Source organism: Epithele typhae (genome assembly GCF_022376455.1).
Source record: "Epithele typhae strain CBS 203.58 chromosome Unknown BXZ73scaffold_16, whole genome shotgun sequence".
NCBI classification, from domain to species: Eukaryota; Fungi; Basidiomycota; class Agaricomycetes; order Polyporales; family Epitheliaceae; genus Epithele; species Epithele typhae.
The window spans coordinates 269844-289116 of NW_025954207.1; the positions used below are offsets into that span (position 1 = coordinate 269844).

General features: G+C 58.5%; 6 protein-coding genes across 6 annotated transcripts; 1 reads left to right on the forward strand and 5 right to left on the reverse strand.

The window, feature by feature from the left end:
* Positions 1–940: 940 nt before the first annotated feature.
* On the forward strand, positions 941–1432 carry BXZ73DRAFT_76613 (uncharacterized protein; the record flags this gene model as incomplete). The annotated part of the gene is made up of 3 exons (XM_048022477.1): positions 941–959; positions 1022–1098; positions 1175–1432. 3 exons carry the CDS (start codon positions 941–943, stop codon positions 1430–1432), a joined length of 354 nt encoding a protein of 117 aa, XP_047879096.1.
* Positions 1433–2397: 965 nt separating this feature from the next.
* On the reverse strand, positions 2398–5290 carry BXZ73DRAFT_76614 (OPT oligopeptide transporter; the record flags this gene model as incomplete). The annotated part of the gene is made up of 11 exons (XM_048022478.1): positions 2398–2560; positions 2619–3009; positions 3074–3659; positions 3720–3800; positions 3856–4139; positions 4202–4318; positions 4394–4528; positions 4598–4681; positions 4739–4890; positions 4942–5027; positions 5084–5290. 11 exons carry the CDS (start codon positions 5288–5290, stop codon positions 2398–2400), a joined length of 2286 nt encoding a protein of 761 aa, XP_047879097.1.
* A 2071-nt stretch (positions 5291–7361) lies between these two features.
* Positions 7362–8164, reverse strand: BXZ73DRAFT_89303 (uncharacterized protein; the record flags this gene model as incomplete). The annotated part of the gene is made up of 3 exons (XM_048025229.1): positions 7362–7604; positions 7660–7856; positions 7909–8164. 3 exons carry the CDS (start codon positions 8162–8164, stop codon positions 7362–7364), a joined length of 696 nt encoding a protein of 231 aa, XP_047879098.1.
* A 1421-nt stretch (positions 8165–9585) lies between these two features.
* On the reverse strand, positions 9586–13383 carry BXZ73DRAFT_76616 (uncharacterized protein; the record flags this gene model as incomplete). The annotated part of the gene is made up of 37 exons (XM_048022479.1): positions 9586–9796; positions 9852–9923; positions 10403–10459; positions 10484–10493; positions 10561–10598; positions 10666–10687; positions 10709–10768; positions 10824–10835; positions 10892–10928; positions 10983–10999; positions 11073–11076; positions 11163–11175; positions 11227–11250; positions 11286–11309; positions 11335–11346; positions 11412–11424; positions 11484–11514; positions 11578–11586; positions 11662–11676; positions 11813–11848; positions 11919–11924; positions 11979–11991; positions 12046–12081; positions 12140–12171; positions 12218–12232; positions 12284–12311; positions 12467–12481; positions 12533–12561; positions 12619–12673; positions 12721–12745; positions 12791–12798; positions 12863–12893; positions 13040–13058; positions 13109–13139; positions 13195–13225; positions 13274–13301; positions 13348–13383. 37 exons carry the CDS (start codon positions 13381–13383, stop codon positions 9586–9588), a joined length of 1155 nt encoding a protein of 384 aa, XP_047879099.1.
* Positions 13384–14870: 1487 nt separating this feature from the next.
* Positions 14871–15223, reverse strand: BXZ73DRAFT_8004 (uncharacterized protein; the record flags this gene model as incomplete). The annotated part of the gene is made up of 2 exons (XM_048023206.1): positions 14871–15045; positions 15099–15223. Coding segments are annotated over 2 exons (300 nt in total), but the record flags the coding sequence as incomplete, so codon positions are not given.
* Positions 15224–15597: 374 nt separating this feature from the next.
* BXZ73DRAFT_100228 (uncharacterized protein) lies at positions 15598–17613 on the reverse strand (the record flags this gene model as incomplete). Its single annotated transcript, XM_048014518.1, has 4 exons — positions 15598–15678; positions 15743–16492; positions 16549–16604; positions 16659–17613. The coding sequence occupies 4 exons, from the start codon at positions 17611–17613 to the stop codon at positions 15598–15600; spliced, it is 1842 nt and encodes a 613-aa protein (XP_047879101.1).
* Between the last annotated feature and the right edge of the window lie 1660 nt (positions 17614–19273).

Below are 19273 nucleotides of genomic sequence, written 5' to 3' on the forward strand. Positions count from 1 at the left end.
TTTCGCTCGCATATTTTTTCGTATTAGCTGCCTATTGAAATATTTCGCACGTGCCATGGGCTCTCGCCGGACATCACCAAATTGCGGCGCGAGCGATCCCGCCCACCCGGCGGCTTGCTCCGCTCCGCGTCCGCGCCCGGCTCTGCCGGGCCCAGGCCCAACCCCCGCTGTCCGGCGTACGCCCACCGATCTCGCAGAGCCGTCACGCCCAGCGACGAGGCTGGAACTTAACGTTTAACACCCGAGCGCTTGATCCGTTGACCTGACCGCCCACAATGCTTTCCGGCCATCTCCGAAGAATTACAACTCCGAATTGGAGTGCGTTGCCTCAGCGTGATCCAAGCGACCACGCACCCACTCTCGAGTCTCACGCCATCGCATCAGCAGCGCCGGGTCCTTAGTGCAATATCCGTCGTCATAACTCCTTCGACGCCGAGACCCACGTTTTCATGCCTGATGCTGGTGTTTGATTATTAGCTGACGCCGCCGTCTTACCGTGCCGACAGCTCAACGTGTGGGGCATTCTTTCTGAGAAGCATGCACCGGCTTCTGAACAGAGTTTCCACCCGAGTTGTGCCGATGTCAACACTAGGTCCGTGTTTTGTCTCGGACGATTCTTGCTTTCATTCGAACCCAGATACAGCTGCCGACGACAAATGAAGGAGCACTCGTGCGATGCTCAGAGAAGCCACAGCGAACCGCACCACCGGGCGTGTAGGAATGCCAGGGAGTCGCTGATCAGGCCTCTGAGGCTGCCGCGGACATTGGGAGGCGCGAGAGGTGTGGCCGGGCTCCAGGCTATAAAACCTCGCGCCTCCGTCGAACGGTCCTTCAGCGCACAACCCAGTACGCCCTTTCCAGAGCCTCGCAACGTGAGTCTCGTTCGTTCCAACTTCCCATGCTACCAAGATGTTGATCGCCGCCCGTAGCTCTCGAAACCATGTCCGCCACCGCCCCAGGTCATACCCACTGTGTATCCGCTCTACTCTCTCCACTCGCTGACGCACACACTCTCCCGCAGTCCCCTCCAACGACTCGGCGATCACCGACGCGGAGAAGTCGCGCTGGGACGCGCTCATGCCCGAAATCTTCGCGCTCGTCCCCAGGCAGCCCGCGATCCAGTGGAACTACTTCCCGTCCTGGCAGCTGAACACGGACCGGAACTACATGGAAGCGGCTCCAGCAGCACCTGCACCAGTACCGTCTCGTCGTCGATGGTACCACCCTCGGCACGCAATTCGGGTCCCCGATCGGCCCGGGCGGGGAGCGCGTCTCGTTCGAAGCGTTCACCCCCGAAGGCGTCTCGGTCTCGTCGACGATCATGGTGTACGTGGTGAGCCCAGTGTCGAAGAAGGATTATTTGGTGGCGAAGTGGCCGACCACTCCCGCTCGAAGGGCGGGTCAGGAGCTGGAGGCGGAGGCGGAGGAGTGAACGGCGGCGGGAGGTTGGAGTGTAATGCGTACCGCGTTCAATGGTCTCGAATCACGGCAGGTAACTGCCTAGCTTCGGAGCCCGAAAACGCGTAGAAAAAGCCTGTCAAAGCCTAAAGGTGCCTTTTCTGCCGTCTTTTGTGCGCGTGTAAAAAATGCACTAAAATGGGCAATTTCTCCGAGTGCTTTACGGGGTGCCGGAAAGGATCGATAGAGTGTCCTTTGGTACCCATTTCGATAACACGCGTTACTTATCACTCGTACTTGCTTGTTTGTTACTCACATACTACACACGTTCTATTGCCTTTACGATGAATTGTACTGTCTATGTTCTGAGCATAGTATTCTGCCAGGCCGAAAGAAATCGCTCAACACGTCACCTTTCAGAATACTCTACGACACACACAAGCTTGGCATAAAAGTTCGCCTTTCCCACCCTTTTTCTCCCCTGGAAAAATGCCTGCCAAAAATGACTCCTTTCGAAGGCTTTTTGGATCCGTTTTCGACTCCCTCCGAAGCTGGGCCGTTGCAAGCCCGTCGTTAATGCGACTTGCGTTCGGGATCGTGATTGGTGACATCTATCAAGATCGATGTCCGCAAGCGTCGGACGACTCATGTCTATGACCCCACCTGCCTTCCACAGCGTGTCGTAAACACCAGTCTCACGGCGACTGCGGCCTGAGAGCGACTGTGCGCCCACCCCGCCTGCGCCGCGGCCGCGATAACGTCAGCGTACCACTCCGAAGCTCTAGCGGAAAACCAACAGCTAGCACGCCATGACGATGCGGTTCACGGTGCTGAGTCGTAAGCGTCATCCATCGCCCTTCGTGAAAATCGTACAAGTTTACAACAGCCCCGAGTCTACAATAACCGTATGTATTATACACCCATCGTCCCAGCACAACCACGATCCACGGCCCCGCGACCGCGAACCCCAGACCCAGCCCCCGCAAAGATGAGGCCGGACTAGGACTGGTCCGGGAGCACGCAGCGGTCGGCGGAGAGGTTGAAGTCGTTGCCCCACCACTGCGGGAAGAGGTGCGGGGTGCCGCTCGCGCCGAAGACGGCGAAGTTGAGCATGAACGAGATCACCTGCGTGCCGCCGTCGAGCGCCGCGGCGACGATGTAGCTGCGCGCGCGCGTTCGTCAGCCCCGCGTCAAGGAAGAAAGCGAAGCGGGCGACGCACTTGTACTTCGTGAACCAGCGCGGGTAGCGCGTGCGCACCCACCACTGCGAGAAGATGCCGATCGCCATCATCGGGTTCACGCTCGTGTTGATCCCGACGGAGAGGAAGGTGGAGTACTGGAGGATGATCGGGGTCGAGAAGTTCTCGAACCCGGCCTTCGGCCAGATGTACCACGCCGCAATGAGCGGCAGCGGGCAGAAGACGCCGATCGCGAGGCAGAGCGGCACCATGTGGTACACCCCGTGGATCCCGAACATCTCCGGGCCGAGGCCGCCCCAGGAAATCCCGTTCGTGTTGAACCCTTGGGCGTTCTGCCCGGACCAGAGGCGCGTGCCGGAGATGGAGAGGAGCGCGGCGCGGTTGGCGTTGATGATCGTGAGCATCATGATGTCTGCGTTCGAAAGAGCCCGGTCAGCGAAAGCACGGGAGGGGAAAGGGAAAGAGAGCGGACGCACAGTTGAGGACCGCACCGACGATGGTGCCCATGATCTGCATCGCGAACGTGATGCGGGGCGCGAGCTTCGTGTACTGGCCGAGCTTCAGATCGCCAAGCATGAGGATGCACTGGTCCTGCGGGTGCTGCCCGTATAGCGCGCCGTACAGGTTCGCGATCGGGTCCCCGGGGACGAGGTAGGAGGTGATCATCTGGTAAAAGCCGTTCGCGCTCGTGTTGAACTGGAAGAAGCCGATCGTCGCCGCGAGGGTCGCGAAGAGCATCGAGAGCGTGAGAGAGATGAGGAGGATGATGGTGAGCGCCCACCACGGGAGGCCCGAGTGCGCGCCGTAGTTGGTCGCCTGCGCGATCGCGTACGCGGCGGCGAGGAGGATGAAGTACCACCAACGCGGGAGCTGTTTGTAGACCTTCATCTTCTCGAAGTGGGCGTCGTGCACGATGAACTCGGTCTTGCTCCACGGGTTGAAGGATTTGAGGAACGGCAGAAGGTCTTGCCAGTGCCAGAAGAAGACGTGCGTGAACGTTGCGCCGAGAGACAGGTTGGCGGTCATCAGACCGAGGGCATTCGTCGCGGAAAAGAACGCGGGCTAAGAGGGAAAGTCTATGAGCCTCGCGTATACCCTTGAGGAAATAAAATGACGACTTACGCCGAGCTGCTCGTACTTCACCGGGTCAAACTTGCCATTGGTGAGAAGGGCAGTCTGGTTGTACTGAGAGCCGTCTGCGGCCTATCAAAGAGAACGTCAGCATGCTGTCACCTAACAAATCGAGATGAAGACGCACGAAGATGGCCTGCGACATGAACGGGAAGTCCTTCGCGCGCCAGAGGTTGCCGTAGTACACGCCGGCCATGAGGATGTAGGTAAAGAAGATGCCGATGTCCTGGTTGATCTGCAGCCAGAGCGGGTTGAACAGGCACCCGCTGCCGATCAGGTTCCAGTCGAAGCACCATGCGAGGAGGCCCATGCCCTCGTTGTTGCTCGCGCCTCCAAAGATGTTGCGGAAGACCGGGCTGGTGTTGTTCGCGAGGCAGAAGATCGAGAGGCCGGTGAGCACGGGGAAGATCCCTGTCGTCGAATATCGGGCGTAAGCGGCTACAGATGCTCAGGGGTAGGACGCGAGGACGTACACTGAGGAATGATTTCCCAGAAGAACATGACGGTGAAGATGGTCCAGAACAGCCGGACGCGCTTTGACGTCATCTGGTTGTCGAAGTGCAGCGCTTGGAAGAGGTTCGCCGTCGAGACTGCGAGGCGTTGGTAACGTCATCAGCACATACGCCGCGCCGCTCTACGTCCGTAGTGCTCGAGAGGTGACGTACTCGTGCTAGGCCAGAAGCACTTCGTCGGACGGACGAGCAGCTCCTGCAGGAGCCCGGCGTACCCGTAGCCCAGGAGCTGCGAGCCGATGAGCGTGAAGATCGCGAGCCCCGGGTTGAGCGTGTTGTTGTAGTACACTATATGTCCCCAAAGCGGTAACTAGTTAGCAGGCACAGCAAAAGAAAGTTCGATGGCGGGGCGCTCACAGTCTTGGACCGAGATGACCTGAATCGCGGTGGCGGACACAGAGGCACTTGACGACATGATGATGATGGCCACATGCTCCTTGACTACACTGCGGTCAGCGGTGGCGCTCTGGGCGGATAGAACGCATATGGAATACGTACTGTTGAAAGGGCCAGGGTTGATCCAGCGCCAGATGCCGTTGGACGGGAGGAGAGCGTGCATGCCCGTGCCAAACCAGTAGGAGAGGACGAGGAGGAAGAGCGTTGACACGGAGAGCGTCTGCGGCTTGAAGTAGTATATCTGCGCGAGGACACTGTGCGGAGGTCGGCAGAAGCACAACGAGACAGAAGCCTAGGAAACGTACGCTCCAAAGGCGGAGAAACCTAGGCCGAGGAAGAACGTCCGGAATGTGAGCGCGTTGAGCTCCGGGTCGTCGCGGGTAGACAATACCTGTCGCGACGCAAGGAGTCAAAAGCAATCACCAGAAGACAGCGAGAGACACGCACTTTGATCGCGACCTCATAGGCCTCCTGGACGAGGTACTCCTCGTTCGCCGCCTCGTCGTTCTGGAGCCGCTCCTCGAACTCCTCAACCTCTTTCGCCATACGCGCATCGTCGGTGAGCTCCGCTTCAGCCTCGCGCTTCTCGACAGAGCTCTCCGAGACGGACCGCTTCTCCTCGAGCGTCGGGGAGAGGACCTCAGGTTCGGCCATGGTGAGGTGGTCGACGGGCGGGGAGCGTGGCGGGACGGGGGCAAGGTTCGAGACCCTGGCGTGGGACGGGGACGGGGCAGGGAAGTTATACGGTCGCTCCCCAGGCCGGAATTGAGGCACCTCCACTTCCGGAGGTGGAGAGCAGGCACATGGGACTTGTGCTGTGGCGCCTCCGGTACGTTATCGTCTGTCTTGATGAGCGTACTAGCTGTCGAAAACCCGTGAGTCGCGTGATAGCAATCTTAGCACCTGCACGCGCGCACAAAGTCAATTGTCGCCTCCACCCCTGCTCCGCTGTCTCCCGCGCGTGCACACACGCTGTCGACCACCGCAGACGTATCTCGCAGGATGAAGAGATACAGGGTTGTGCGCCTGACGCGGGGACGGTTTGCTAGTCGATTCGGTGTGGATTCGGTGCGGAAGTCGTCGTACGTGACGTGGCAGCCATAGCGAATAGAAGAGTCGTTCAACCTGTTGAAGAAGCACGACGTGAGCAATCGGAGAACGAGACTGTGAGACAAGAAGCGCGCACGCATGAGGGCCCAAAACACGCCGTGAGAAGCACCCCCGCAGCGGAGGATAAGGAGAGTACGGGCTGCGCGAGCGTGGAATCTACGGATCAAGGTAGGTCGTTCGCTCTACGCAGCAACTTCAGACCTGCGATGCTTGTCGCGGCGAGGGAAGGTCGATGCTATTTTTGTTTCCGTGCCTTGCGTGTGACATGAATGGGCATTCCTGGAAAAGAGGTCCAATTCCCCCGAGACCACACTCGACAGACCTGAGATGAAAAGAGGCGCCGTTTGGGTGAGACGTGATAATCACCGTGGAGTCCTACCATGCCGAAGCGGAAGGAGTTGAAAGACGGAGGCACTCACCTCGGAGGGTCATCCGATTCCTGTGCAGCCCCGCGCGCGGCGTATCCCGTGAACATCCTCGATGGCGTGGAGGGCTACCTTCCGTGCAGTGTTGACAAAAGGCGTCGACGTACGTGTTCGCACCTTGCTCTGAATCGAGAACCAGATATCCGTTGTGCGCGGGAGGGCTGACAGGGTAAGTACTCCTTGCTGCGGCACTGCAGTGGCGCATTGCTGCCGTGGAATTTGCATCCCGGCCGTCCCAGCTGCCTGTCGGTCCTGTCTGGGACAACACTCGCACGTTAGCGCAATCACGGCACAGACCCACACCCGGTGTCCTATCGCAGCCCCGGGCGAGAGGGAACAATGCAAGGGCAGACAGATCGCGGTGGGAAGGACGTATGCACAACGTACGGCACAATGAACGGTCGCTCATCATATGCTCAGAGACCCGGGCACCGGAACGCTGGCAGCAGCTGGCCCCAGCTGCGGTATGGTCATCAGGACCGCGCACGTACACTGGACACAGCCGGATGCCCAGCCGCAGACAGGCTTGGAAGAAGCAGCCGTCCCACCGGGAGCATCCACTTCGAACGTCGAACGGGGGAGAGAACGCTACGATGCAGAACAGCCTACACACCTCGTCCTACGCCTTATGTTATGCCTGGCCCTTCAGCATGCCGCCCTCTTGACGCGCGATATCGATTGCAACGTGTCCTCCACGTACAATGCGCTGGGAGGGTTTCCCGGCCGCATATAACCAGCTTGAAGGGACAAGGACCGAAGCTAAGGTCGTGTAGCAGCAAGAGGCGAGCACTGAATGGGGGGTAATGGAACAAGGCCATAGATCCCGAAGTCCGGCGAGCTGCAGCCCTCCCTTGGCGCTCATTGAAGGCAGAGGCGCGCACGCGTCATGAACCCGCGGACTGCCGCGGCGCACCGCACAGTACATGCTAATTACCCACGGTAATAAACTGCCTATTACTAAGTAACTCACCCCGCCACTTGACCAGAGCAAGTCAAATACCACTTCATGCTTACGACGAGGCACCTCAATCACACAGGGAGAATTTCCGAGAAAGCTTCCATTAGAGGGTATTAGGAACACGGGTATATCCGCGCCGCACCCAACGACTACGTTACGACCAAGTCCACCGCACAGGCCAGACAGCTACGGTAGCAAGGATTTTGCCCAACATGCACCACACCCCGGCCGCTCACTGGAGGTGGAGGAGGGAGATGACCTGCGCGAGGTTGAGGTGCAGGATGATGGGGACCAGCGTCTTGAGGAGGGGGACGAGGATGTAGAGGAGCTCGCCGACGATGCTACCGACAAGGGGCAGGAGCACCGCGAGGAGTTCGCCGACGACACCGCCGACGAGCACGAGCAGGTTGAAGACCGTGGCGTCGATCGCGGCGCCGGCGACAATCAGGACGGCGCGGACACCAGTGAAGACGATCTGCGTTGCATGAATCAGATCGCGGTTGGGACAACGAAGAGGCAGGGACGCTTACCGTCAGCAGGCCGCAGATGATGTGCGCGAGCTCTTCGACAGTGATCTGAGCCGTGCCCTCCACAGACGCGAGGATGATGTCAACCGGCTGGCCGACGAGTTCCTTGAGCTCGGCGACGGTGCCGAGGAGGATGGTCTGGATGTCGTGGACGGGGGCAGTGAGGGCCTGCACCGTGCAGTTCTCCGCAGTCACGAACTCTGCGAGGGATCAGTCAGCGACAAAAGCATGTACGTCACGCTGAAGACGCACTGAGGAGATCCGTGGCGGGACCGAGCTTAGCCGTCGCCTGGGTGAGGACCACAGCGACACCAGCGACGTCATGGCGGCGGATGGGGAGGCCCAGGTCACCGACGACAGGGACGTCGATACGGCGGCCGAGGGCGGGAATGGGGAGCGCGCCAAGCGCGTTGACCGGAAGAGCAGCCGGGAGGTCGACGGGAAGCGCGGAGGAGAGCGCGCCGAAGGCGATGGTGGAGAAGACAGCGAGGGCGGAGAAGGAGAACATCTCGTCAGATGAAAGAGTGTGGGTTGCTAAAGAGCGTGGGGGAGTAGGCGTGAGGGAGGGAAGACTGAACTGAGACCGGTGACAGTCGATGCTGTTGACGGTCGAGAGGGCCGGGCTTTATACGCAGAGGAGGGAGGCTGGGGTCGGGCCTCGAGTCCGCGACGAGTTGACGGGCCGCGCCGGATGTGCAAGAAGACGTGCGCGCGGACTTCGCGATGCACACGGTGAAGCAAAGTGGGGCGAAAGAAGGCGCAACCGAGCGCGTAGGTGGCTTGCCGGGCGAAGGATGGACGCCACCATTGGAGAGCGTGTTTGAACGGGCTGAGCCGATCGCTTGCGCTCCACTGAAGTCGACAATTTAGGCCAGCCGACTGCTTCTAGCCGCATGCGGGCTGCGCGCGCTCCCCACTGTCGGGAAAAGCCAGCGGAGCGCTCGAGCTGCCGACCGCGTAGAGTAGGCGATATGACGAAAGATGGCACGCTCCAGCGTTTTCCGCAACTGCCCAACCACCTTGCAGAGGATGCGGATTCGCCGGCGATACCGCTAGGGTTGTCCTTGGAGCCGTCGTGCGGCGCGCGGCCTGCATTGGATTCTCCGCGAGAGGATTGCGTAAATGTTCGACAGCGGACCTAATACCGCCAAGTGCTTCATACCCTGCATCCGAGAGTCAACTGAGATGTACAAGTCCGGTTGAGGGTGTCAGTGACCATGTGGTACAAGTCCTCTCACAGACACTCACGCAAACGTCAATGGAGAAATGGACCATGACACCCAACACGGTGTGTCACCAGAACGTGGTCACAGGACGGACAAGGGCTGGCTACCTTGCCTCCGCCTGAATCGCCCGCGTGACTCGAGGTCTGTCCGAGTGCTTTGAAGAAGGCATCGGGTGACGCGGTTGCGGCGCCGGCTACGATCACCGTCGATCAACTAAGTTTCAGCATACGACCCAACTTTGAAGAGAAACGCAGACTACCGTTAGCGCATCTGGAGGATTAAGCTTTGAAGGTAGGGCGAATGATCGTCAAACGAGATAGCGAAAATCGTCAGCCTGTTCGTCGAGCTCGGTATGAACCGGCATGCGATCAACATGCGATCGATGTCGCTGCAACTGCAAAAAAAATCCATGTCAACACGCACGAAGCATGGTCAAGTGACATATATACGCGACGATCGATGCCGCTGACTCGTTCTCTACCCTTGATCACAGACCTGGGTACGGCACTTTCAGCCAGAGAGGGGGCATCGTGAGTGATAGAACAGCACAACGACGCGGGCGAACGCGCTTGGGTGAGGCTCTATCTTCATTCAGACACTCCGGGCGAAGCTCGCGAGAGTGACGGGTCGAGTGATGAACAGCGTGTACAATGTGAGGATTCAAGCGCATACATGCGACCCGCAGAGAATGGGAAAAAGCAGGTCAGATGCCTGCCCACGGGTCTTTGAGAAGAATCGTGCCCGGGGATCGCGCTACGCTTCTTGGATCTTCACGAACAGGAGGGCGAACCGAAACAGTGCTCACATGATGGTCGTAGCCCATGACCTCTATTCCAGCCAAGAGCCCCGCTTCTCCGAACCTGACAGGAGCGCGCTCCGAGCTTGACGGCAAGGCGATGGGCGTAGCAACGACGCTGTATTTCAAGTTTTAGCCGATGCCACATACTTATGTGAGCATAGAGACAGTACCGACGCAGCTGTACGCCGTACCCGCCAGGCGTATTGGAGAGGACTTGTCCGTCTACATTCTGCAACAGAAGACTAAACGTTCAACGTCAAGCGGCAGTAGCATCAAAAGCGAGGGTGGGGGAGGGGTCGCGGAAGTCGGAATGCTCAACGTCAACTTTGAACCTTCTGGCCGGATACGTCGGAGAGCAGCGTTGTGATGACGGGGCACGACGAGTACAAGGCGCGGCCATGGACCAAAAGGTGAGGTGGGACATGGCGGCGACTGGCCATTGGACGTCTTGGCACTGGCAGGCAAAATGCTCGATTGGGAAGCGCGACGGGCTCGCGGCCCGCCGCGTGACGTCATCGCCCAGAAACAACACAGCGCGCGCTTGATACCAGTTCGATCATGCGAAGTGCGCTACGATACATCACGCATGGGCCACATGCACTGTATGGGTGCTGGGAAGGGGACTGGGACGGGGTGAGCGCGCCGCCGGGATCCCAGCGATTCGCCCATCCACATCCCCCGATACCCAGAAGCTATCTACTGGAACAAAGAAACTACATACCTTACGCTTGCCTGAACACAGCACGATTTGAAGGACACGACGTAACTGAAGAATTCCCTTGGCACAAAAAGAAATACTTACCGTACGCTCGCTATGGAATAAGCCGTCAGCGCACGTCCAAATAAACATACCTACCCTTCACAAAAGAAACGACTCACCTACGAAGGCACCAATGAAAACACCTGCCTTGCGCTCGCTGGTAATTGGACTGTGAGTTCTACTCAAACCAAACACGCACCTTCTGGGGCAAGGGTATTACTTACCTTTGAGCCAGAAAACGACTCACTGGCAGAATCGCCAACGCACACGCCGACGGAAGTCGATCACCCCCCGACCCCACCAAAGGAAACGCGTGCGCCTCTCTCCCTGTAAGATGGAAATAAAGCATACGGTCAAAAAAAGATGCACAAAAACGACTTACCTTGACGATTACCTAGTCAAAGAGAAGGGTCAGAAATAGCGACAAGAGTGAGAGAACGATTCGAATACCTCTGATTCGCATGCGGATGCGCGAGCCGAACGTGACCTGCGACGCCGGTGAGTACATGTCAGAACGTATGTGAAAGGAGACCTGAGATACCTTGTTCGCGTTCGTCGCTATTCTCGGCGCAAGGTCAAAGCCAGAGTGAGCGTCAAGCATACCAAACAGAGGTGACCGGTGACCACGTACCTTTCTACGTCAGGAGGTCGAAGGGATGATGTATGATGCAAACAAACCAATCAGCCACTGTCCACCCTCACGGCCGACGAAACGACCTACCTTCGACACCGACCTGCCAAATGCAGTCAGCATGATGACGTAAAGAAGCGTGAAGGCAACGTACCTTCGCCTCCCGCCTAGCGCGAATCTGAATCATTCGGACGATCAGCTCAGCGTACTTACACGACGAAAACAAAAGGCACATGCCTATGAAAAGAAGCAAGGAGCGTACCTTTCCCGACCGCTAGTACCCCGTCTTAAATCTATCAGGTCAGCAGACGTCAACGAGGTACGGAAGAAACGACTTACCTGTGTGCGCTGCCTGTAAACACATCGTAGTTAGTATGAGGTGCGGCATGTCTGTGAATGTGCACGATGTACCTCTGATCGTCGCCACGAGCGGGTGCCCCACCTGCAGATGATCGATGAGCATGACGCATGATGCAGTGTGACCCAGAGTGGCACTATAACGCACCTGGCTCGCCTGGAAGACCGACGCGTCCGTAACGCAGCCAACAGTCAGTCAGCGTCAAGCACACTGATCAATGAAACGACTTACCTTCCCAACAAGATCCTGTGAATCGAAGTCAGCGTGATAACGGAAGCGAATTGGATGCGACGTACTTAATTTCCAGCGCGCATACACGCTCTCTAGCACATCCTGATGATCAGCGCGATGTATACGCATGACTGGAATGGACATCACATACCTGCTTCCGCGTCCCGTTAACCACACCAACCTCGATCTGTCAACGGCGTGAAGATATGTCGACGAGGTTAAGATGCATAGGTACTTGCCGCATTCAATCATCGTACCAGTTCCTGTTAACAGACAAGTCAGCAGACATCAACGCAGAACGGTACAAAACCACCTACCTTCGTGCGCCGCCTGGAACGGGGCGAAGTCAGTATGGTGCTCAGCGCCTCAACGAAGACGACATACCTCAAAACTTTCACCACGTACGAACACATACCCGTCCTGCAAATGAGAAGTGAGCTTGACGGTTCAGTCGACTCAAACCGACGTGATCACGTACCTTTCCACTTCGACAGGGCGCCGTGCAATGTCCTGTAAACCACTGGGTCAGCGAACGATAGATAATGAAACGACTTACCTTCTCGACAGCATTCTGTGTATTGCAGTCAGCATGATGACGTCAAGGCGAGGAAAGGAAACGTACCTTCAACGGACTCCCGCCCACTATGGTTCTGCTAATGAGAGGCAGTGAGCGCGATGATGCTGTGCGACCCGGGCCGACATGACTGTCTACCTTTCTCCTTAAGAAGAGCGCGACCGCCGCACGATATCCCATCAACCAACGCGTCAGTACACATACACGCTTACATAAAATGAAACGACTTACCTTCCTGGTTGCATCCTAGTCGACACAGTTAGCATAATACTGGAAACAGGACGAACGATGACGTACCTTCTTCTCACGACAATCCGAGACCGAGCCTGGCATTCCGAGGGTCAGCGCGACGCACCAAGATGGCCATGGCAGAACGAACATACCTTGTCTCCCGTCTCCCGCATCCCATCGGATCTTCCGGAGAGGTTAGGAAAAGCTCTAAAAACAGTAAGCAGACAACGTATCGTTTACGACCACGGGCGCACGGCATATATTCATCATCCGAGTCCACTGTAATATCAGCAATACAAACGCAGACAGGAAGGAGAGACTTACCTTTTGCGCTGCACGGAAAAAATGTCGTAGTCAGTATGATGCTCAGGCGTTATATGCATGCAGAAGACATACCTCAGACCATCATCACGACCACTCACACGTGCTACAGATGAGAGGTAAGCATGGCGGGTTCGTACGATGCCAGCAGAAATGACTTCGTACCTTTCCCATCCAGAAAATCGACACGGTCACGAGATATCCGGTGAATCTGCGGGTCAGCAAACGCCTGTATTCAATGAAACGACTCACCTTTCCGACACAATGCAACCTGTTCGAAGATGTCAGCGAGATGACGGAAGCAAAAACACGACGACGTACCTTCAGTAGATCCCCACCCGCCGTACTCCCTCTAAGCCCGACGATCAGCGCGACGTCCCAAAGCGACGAGGGTGAAAGCAACGTACCTGTTTCTATCCCGGGAAAAGCCCTTCGGATCTACCAGCAAAGTCAAACGGAGATCCCGAGAACAAGCACGCAACGTACCGTCGTCAGCCGTACGCCCACACTCATCCTTGTCAGCGAGAAAGTCAGCGGACGAACGGGAAGAAACGACCTACCTTGTGCGCTGCGAAGAATAGTACCGCAGTCAACATGGCGCCCAGATATCGAAGATGAATACGACATACCTCGAGACCGTCGCCGTCAACACACGCACGCACTGCAGACAAGAGGTGAACATGGCGGCGCTACATGTCCCAGCCTGGCAAGATCACGCAGCCCTCTTTTCCAACGCCATACGGAAATCTGTGGGTCAGCAAGTCAGCAAGCAGTACGCCCACGGACTCAACTTCCTATCCATCCAATGTAACGTTGACACTGAACGAAAGCGATCGACACCGGAAGAGCGCGGGAGCAGATACAGGCGCGACAGTCGTGCGCGCAGAGACATGAGTGCGCAGACGTACCGAGAGGCTGACACGACGACCGGGCCATCTGCAAACCGACTCTCGACGTGAACCAAACAGCGCGTGCGTAATCGGGGAGGCGTACCGCGTGGCTGACGAGCTGGAGGCGAGCGCCGCGAAGCGTAAGCGAAGGAGTGGCCAGTGGAAGATCCAACGGAGGAGAGCCCGCTGTTCTGTTCTGACAACGGCGCATCCCGACCTGCCTTTATACGCCCTCGAGAAGCCCGGCAATCCAAGCTCCCGCCGCCCGAGCTGCACAGGAGCACCTGGCGGAAATCCCGCGTCGTGGGAAGCGCACGCACGGTGCATGTGCAGAGCATGCGCTCTCTCTATCTTCCGTGTCGAGTTTGGGTTGGACGGAGCGCGCCCCGCCGCCCGTCGCCCGCTGATTCGCTCTCGAGACCTGGTCAGCCTCCAAGGTGGATTCCATCGAGAATGCGGGGCGAGTCGTCGCGGGTGATTCCAGAAGACCGATCGGTCAGCCGTGCGTCGGCATGTTCGTTTGGTTCCGCCAGTGCGAAAGCGGCCGAAAGTGGTGGAAAGGTAAAGGGCGTCGAGCGCCTAATGCGGATCCGGCCGCAGCGTGATCGGCGAATCGCCCGATTGGGCACTAACACCTAGCAAGGGAATGACGTCATTCCATCGAGCGGACTGCATACGGGCTGCCTCTCTCCGAGCGGTACGAGAAGAACGGAGGGCGGCTCCGTGCCAACTCACGACTACTTCCGGACCCGTATTTCCTGCCGTTGCGGCATAGACTGACACTTTGCGGTCGCGCTCGTAAGCTGCGGCTTGATCCTCTTAGCGCTGTGCGGGTTATGTACTATTCATGCGTGCGAGAGGCTGCAAGGCTTACATAGCGATATGCATAAAGGGATACGTGCGAGGCAAGGACAACCACTGGAGCTGAGAAACAGATGCGCGGTAGAGACGCGGCAAATGCGCGTGAGACGGATCGCGCGAAGACAAGCTAAACGTGCAGAAAAACGGCGACGTGGGAGACGGAGCGAGAGACCAGAGACCAATATGCGCACGGGGCGCTATGTACACTAACATCGAACGAACGCCAATAACGATACCAAAATTCGAAAAGAAAAAAACGACACGAAGGAGAACGCGAAGGGGGGCGCTCAACACGACTTGTGCTTGCCCTTCAAGCGCGCGACCGTCTCCTGCAGCTTGAACGTCTGCTTCTTCTGCTCGATCTCGGTGGCCGTCATCTCCGCGAGCTGGTCGTACCCGACCGGGTGTGCGTCCGCACAGTGGCCCGCGATCTCGTCCCACGGCGCCGACTCCGGAAGAACGACCGGCGGCGGACACGAGCTCGCCCCCAGCTTTCTGACGCGCTCGCTGTGGGACCGGCGTGAGCGGGAGAGATCGGGACACGACGAGGGGGTACGTACAGGCACATCCGGCAGGTCATCTTGCCGTCGCGGATCTCGTACATCAGCGGGATGTGCTGCACCGAGACTTTGAATTGGCGCTTCGGCGCTTTGGAAGACGATGGCGTGGCCGCGATCGATGGCGAGGGGACGGCGGAGCCTGGCCCGGAGACGTCGGTTTGGATGCGGAGCGGGCGAGCACCTGGTGATGGCCGAGGACGGGTATTGGTGAGGGGAGACGGTAATGTTGACGAGGGAGAGGAAGGTGGGCCAGGCTTCGACGGAGGTTCCACTGGTTTGCTGGTCGACGAAGCACTGGATGTTGACATCGACTGGATGATGGACTGCGCCGCCTTCGAGAGAACAGGGAAGGACTTCTGTGCAGCGATGATCGGAGGTGGTGCGGGCTCAGACGGAGTCGGGGGCGGTTTCGCACGCAAGGAAGAGGGCTCGCGCGTGGTGGATGCGCGAGGTCGGTTCGGTGGAGGCATTGTCAATGAGGCAGGCTTCGCAGGGATATTTAAAGACTTGCGAGGGGCAGGCGGTGCAAAAGGGCTGCGACCGACGAAGGGTTGTTCAGAAGCTCGGCGAGCCTGCGGTCCTAATCGTGGATCGCGAGGTCTACGAGAAGAGTCCGCACTGGATGGAGAGACAGGATGACAAACGGCAGTGGGAGAATGGATGGCAGCGGAAGGTGGGACGAAAGCGGAAGGGCTGATCTCGTCGAGGGTACGACGAGAGCTTGAGGGCGACCTAGACGCGAGCATTGAAGAAGCTTCGACGGCGCTCGGAGGGACTGGAGAGGCTTTGGGAGGGATTTCGCGCGCCTTCCCCTTCTCGGCACAGGGGTCTCGTGGTGCATCGCTTGGCTCGAGGCATAGAGGCGCCGCTTTCGGTGACTCGTGAAGGATGCTGAGGTCGGTGATCGTAGGCGCGCTCGCTGAAGGTAGATCGGCCGTGGCTTCCCTCGAGCGAAGGCCTCGCGTGTCCAAGAGCAGAGGGCTGAGGGTCGTAGGCCGAAGCTGTACGTCTTCAGTCTTGCGTTTCTTGCAAGGGCTCTCCTCTTCCTTGAGGGCGTACGGCTCTGGAGTGCGCTTCTTGTCGGATCCGACGTCTATGTCCATCGCAGTGGCGAGCTCTTCCAGAGGCGGGTCGCTGGTTGGCTGTGCCACAGGCCGGGAAGACGCGGAGTCCGAGGACTGGCCGCCACGCGCAGCGTTGATACCGGCCAGGAGATAACTGAGGATACTCTCTGACATCAAGAGAACCTCGGGCTTCTTCTCGGCGGCCGGGACTTCAGTGGCGGAAGGAAGGACCTCCATTGAGGAGTCGTCCAGGGAGAGCGGGGTGACGTCTTTCTCGTTCAATATTCGCGCGCCTGGTGACTCGGGGCTCGGAGGGGCGTACGAAGGACGCTGTGGAGAGGGTTCCTGGATCAGCATGGGCGCGTGACACTCGGCCTCATACGTACCCCCTGCGACGAGATAGTGCGCCGCCTCTTCTTCAGCTCGTGCGCTTCAGCCATGGCTAGAATCACGGAATCAGAATGCGACCAAAAACGCATTCAAGATGGGTACATACCGACTGCAAACTGAGCATCAAGCGCCGTTGGAGATATGGGTGGTCGCATGGCCTCTGTTCCCATAGACGGCGCAACGTTTGTCTCTGGTTCACCCAGTTTGACCTTCATATGCCCCTGCCTCTCCTTTCCGGGGACCGTCCGATGAGACGCATCAATGCGCGCCTCCGCGGCAGCTAACCTCGCCCTCAGCTGCCCGTTGTCCGCGCGTAGCCGCACGACCTCCTCTCCCAGGGCGTTGTGGTCGCTCTTGAGCTCGACGTACTCGACGAACAGCTTCGGCATGTTCTCGTTCACTCTGCGCGCCTCCTCCTGCGCGCTCGCACTGTCCTGCAGCACCGCGTTCCCGTGCCGCACCGCCGCGTCGCGCTCGCCGCGGAGGCGCGCACACTCCGCCTCCGCCTGCGCGAGCTGCGCGGCGAGCGTCCGCTGCCCGTTCTCCTGCTGTGCGAGTTGCGCGGCGAGCCTCTGCTGCCCGTTCTCCTGTTGCACGAGCAGGCGGTGCATCCGCTCGAGCTCCTTCCGGAGCCCCGTGTGCGCCTTGCCGATCGCCTCCGAGATCGCGAGGTGCATCGGGTCCAAGTACGCGTGCACCTGGTGGTGCGCTGCGTCTGTGATCGTTGTGGGGGCCGGCGCTTTCTGGCGCGAGGGGTGCGCGGTCGTGGGAGGGGTCGGCAGCTGGGTGGGGGCGGCGTTCGTGACGGGTGCTTCCGGTTGCGGACGACTGGCGGGCGCTTGGGGTATGACGGGAGGATTTTGGAGAGAGGAGTGGGATCCGCGTCGGTCGGCATGGTGGCTGGGACCAGAGGAGCCAGGTTGCGGCATAGGTTGAATGAAAAGTTGTTGCGAAACCGGGACGTGTGAGTGGGACGAGCCAGACGGCGGAGGGAGAGCGGGTGGCCTGAGCTGAGATGTCGAAGCTGGTGCGGCGTATGCTTGAGGCGGATTCGAGGGCATGGGGAAGTGAGGTGCTCGTGAATCGGCGTTCACGTGCGTGGGTGCAGCATTCTGTCGAACAAAGCATTAGCACAAGTCCGCTCAAGGCATGCGTACACGGGTGAAATTGGCCATAACTCACCGAGAGAGAATGGAATGTCGGCTGAGTGCCTGGAGGTGGGTACTGTGGACGCGAAGCTTGGTGAACGGCCTGAGGCGAAGGAACTGGACCACTCGGCTGGTTCCGTGCGTAATGTGCAAGCGAATCACGGGTCAGTGGAGCGTACACAATGTAAGAGAATCGTCTCTAGAGGAAAAGGGAAGCGATCTCAATCGCGCCCGCATCAGTCCCTCCCCGCGAGGAGCTCAGAAAGTACCTCCGACTCGTGCTCAACACCTGTCAGCACGGCTTCCGCCTCGCCCCCATCCTCAACCTGAACACGCTGCTATAATGGCTTTGGCATCCCAGAAATGCCGTAGCAAATACGACGGCCCTCCTTGAGCTCGCGAAGCTGTATGTCTGCGGCTCGACCTGGATCGCGTTCGGCGCCTCAGGAGGGTGCATCAACATCCGAGTGAGTTGCTCCCTCGGTTCATGCTTGTGGAGTCTCGTTTGCCGAATCGCCCCTGGCACGCGCACGTCCGACAACCATGTAGGTGGTCTCTGTGCGCAAAGTGCACTGGAAAGAAGGGAGTACGCTCTGTACGCTTCTCCTGAAGACTTGTGTATCTCTAGAAACGGTCCTTTGCGGAGGGTCCGAAGGGCGAAGAGGAGATGGAGGGAGAGCACCACGCGCAAGCCGATAAAAATCGAAGCAAATTCGTGGTACTTTGCGGGTGCAGTTTCATGGAAGAAGCGCGCGGAATAAGTCGACAAGATTGAAGACACATACCGAATATGACGGCTGGACGGGAACGGACGGATGAGCGGCGGAGATTCGGGGCACTGGCGAGTGCTGCTGTGTGCATATATGAGCATCCAAGACAAATGACCTTTGGTTAACGATGTCTTTCACGGAGCACGACTGTCGGTGCTCACCGGCATCCTTTGTCCCCCAAGGTTGGCGTTTACCGCACCGGACCCGGCGGCTGTAGCGCCTTGCTGTTGGATATAGCAGGTTTTTGGGTACACGGTCGACATGGTAGGACGCCTCCTGCGCGTAGTGGGTACTGGGTCGCGGCTGGCGCAGGAAGTGGGGGAAGATGAGAAGAGGGGAGCGCGTCGAGAGACAAGAAACGCGCGAGCCATAATGATATAATCGCTGCACGCCAAATGCAAGTCCGGCCCGCGCTTCAAACTCCGCCGAACTCCGGAAGCATCTAGATTATACGCGGGCCTCAGGCCCTAGTGATGTCCCTTAGTTTCATCCCTTCTCCCGCTGTCTTACTCTCCCAGCCGATGCATTGTCTGACAGATGGCGATCTGTGTTTCTACCACTCAGTTGCCCTCGCCGCTCTCTATTTCGTAAATCTCTCGTTTCAGCGCAAGTCTCGTTGCTACATGGGCAGAGGCTAGTTTGACCGCTGACGCGCTGACGGACGGTGGGCTTCGGTTCGGCTGTGGGACTCAATATCGCCTCTTGCGGGCTGATGCGGTTCACAGAACTCTTCAACGCACACGCCACCATGACGCTCCCATCGTGTCTCGGCATGTGCCTCACGGACGACGCGTGCGCACCCT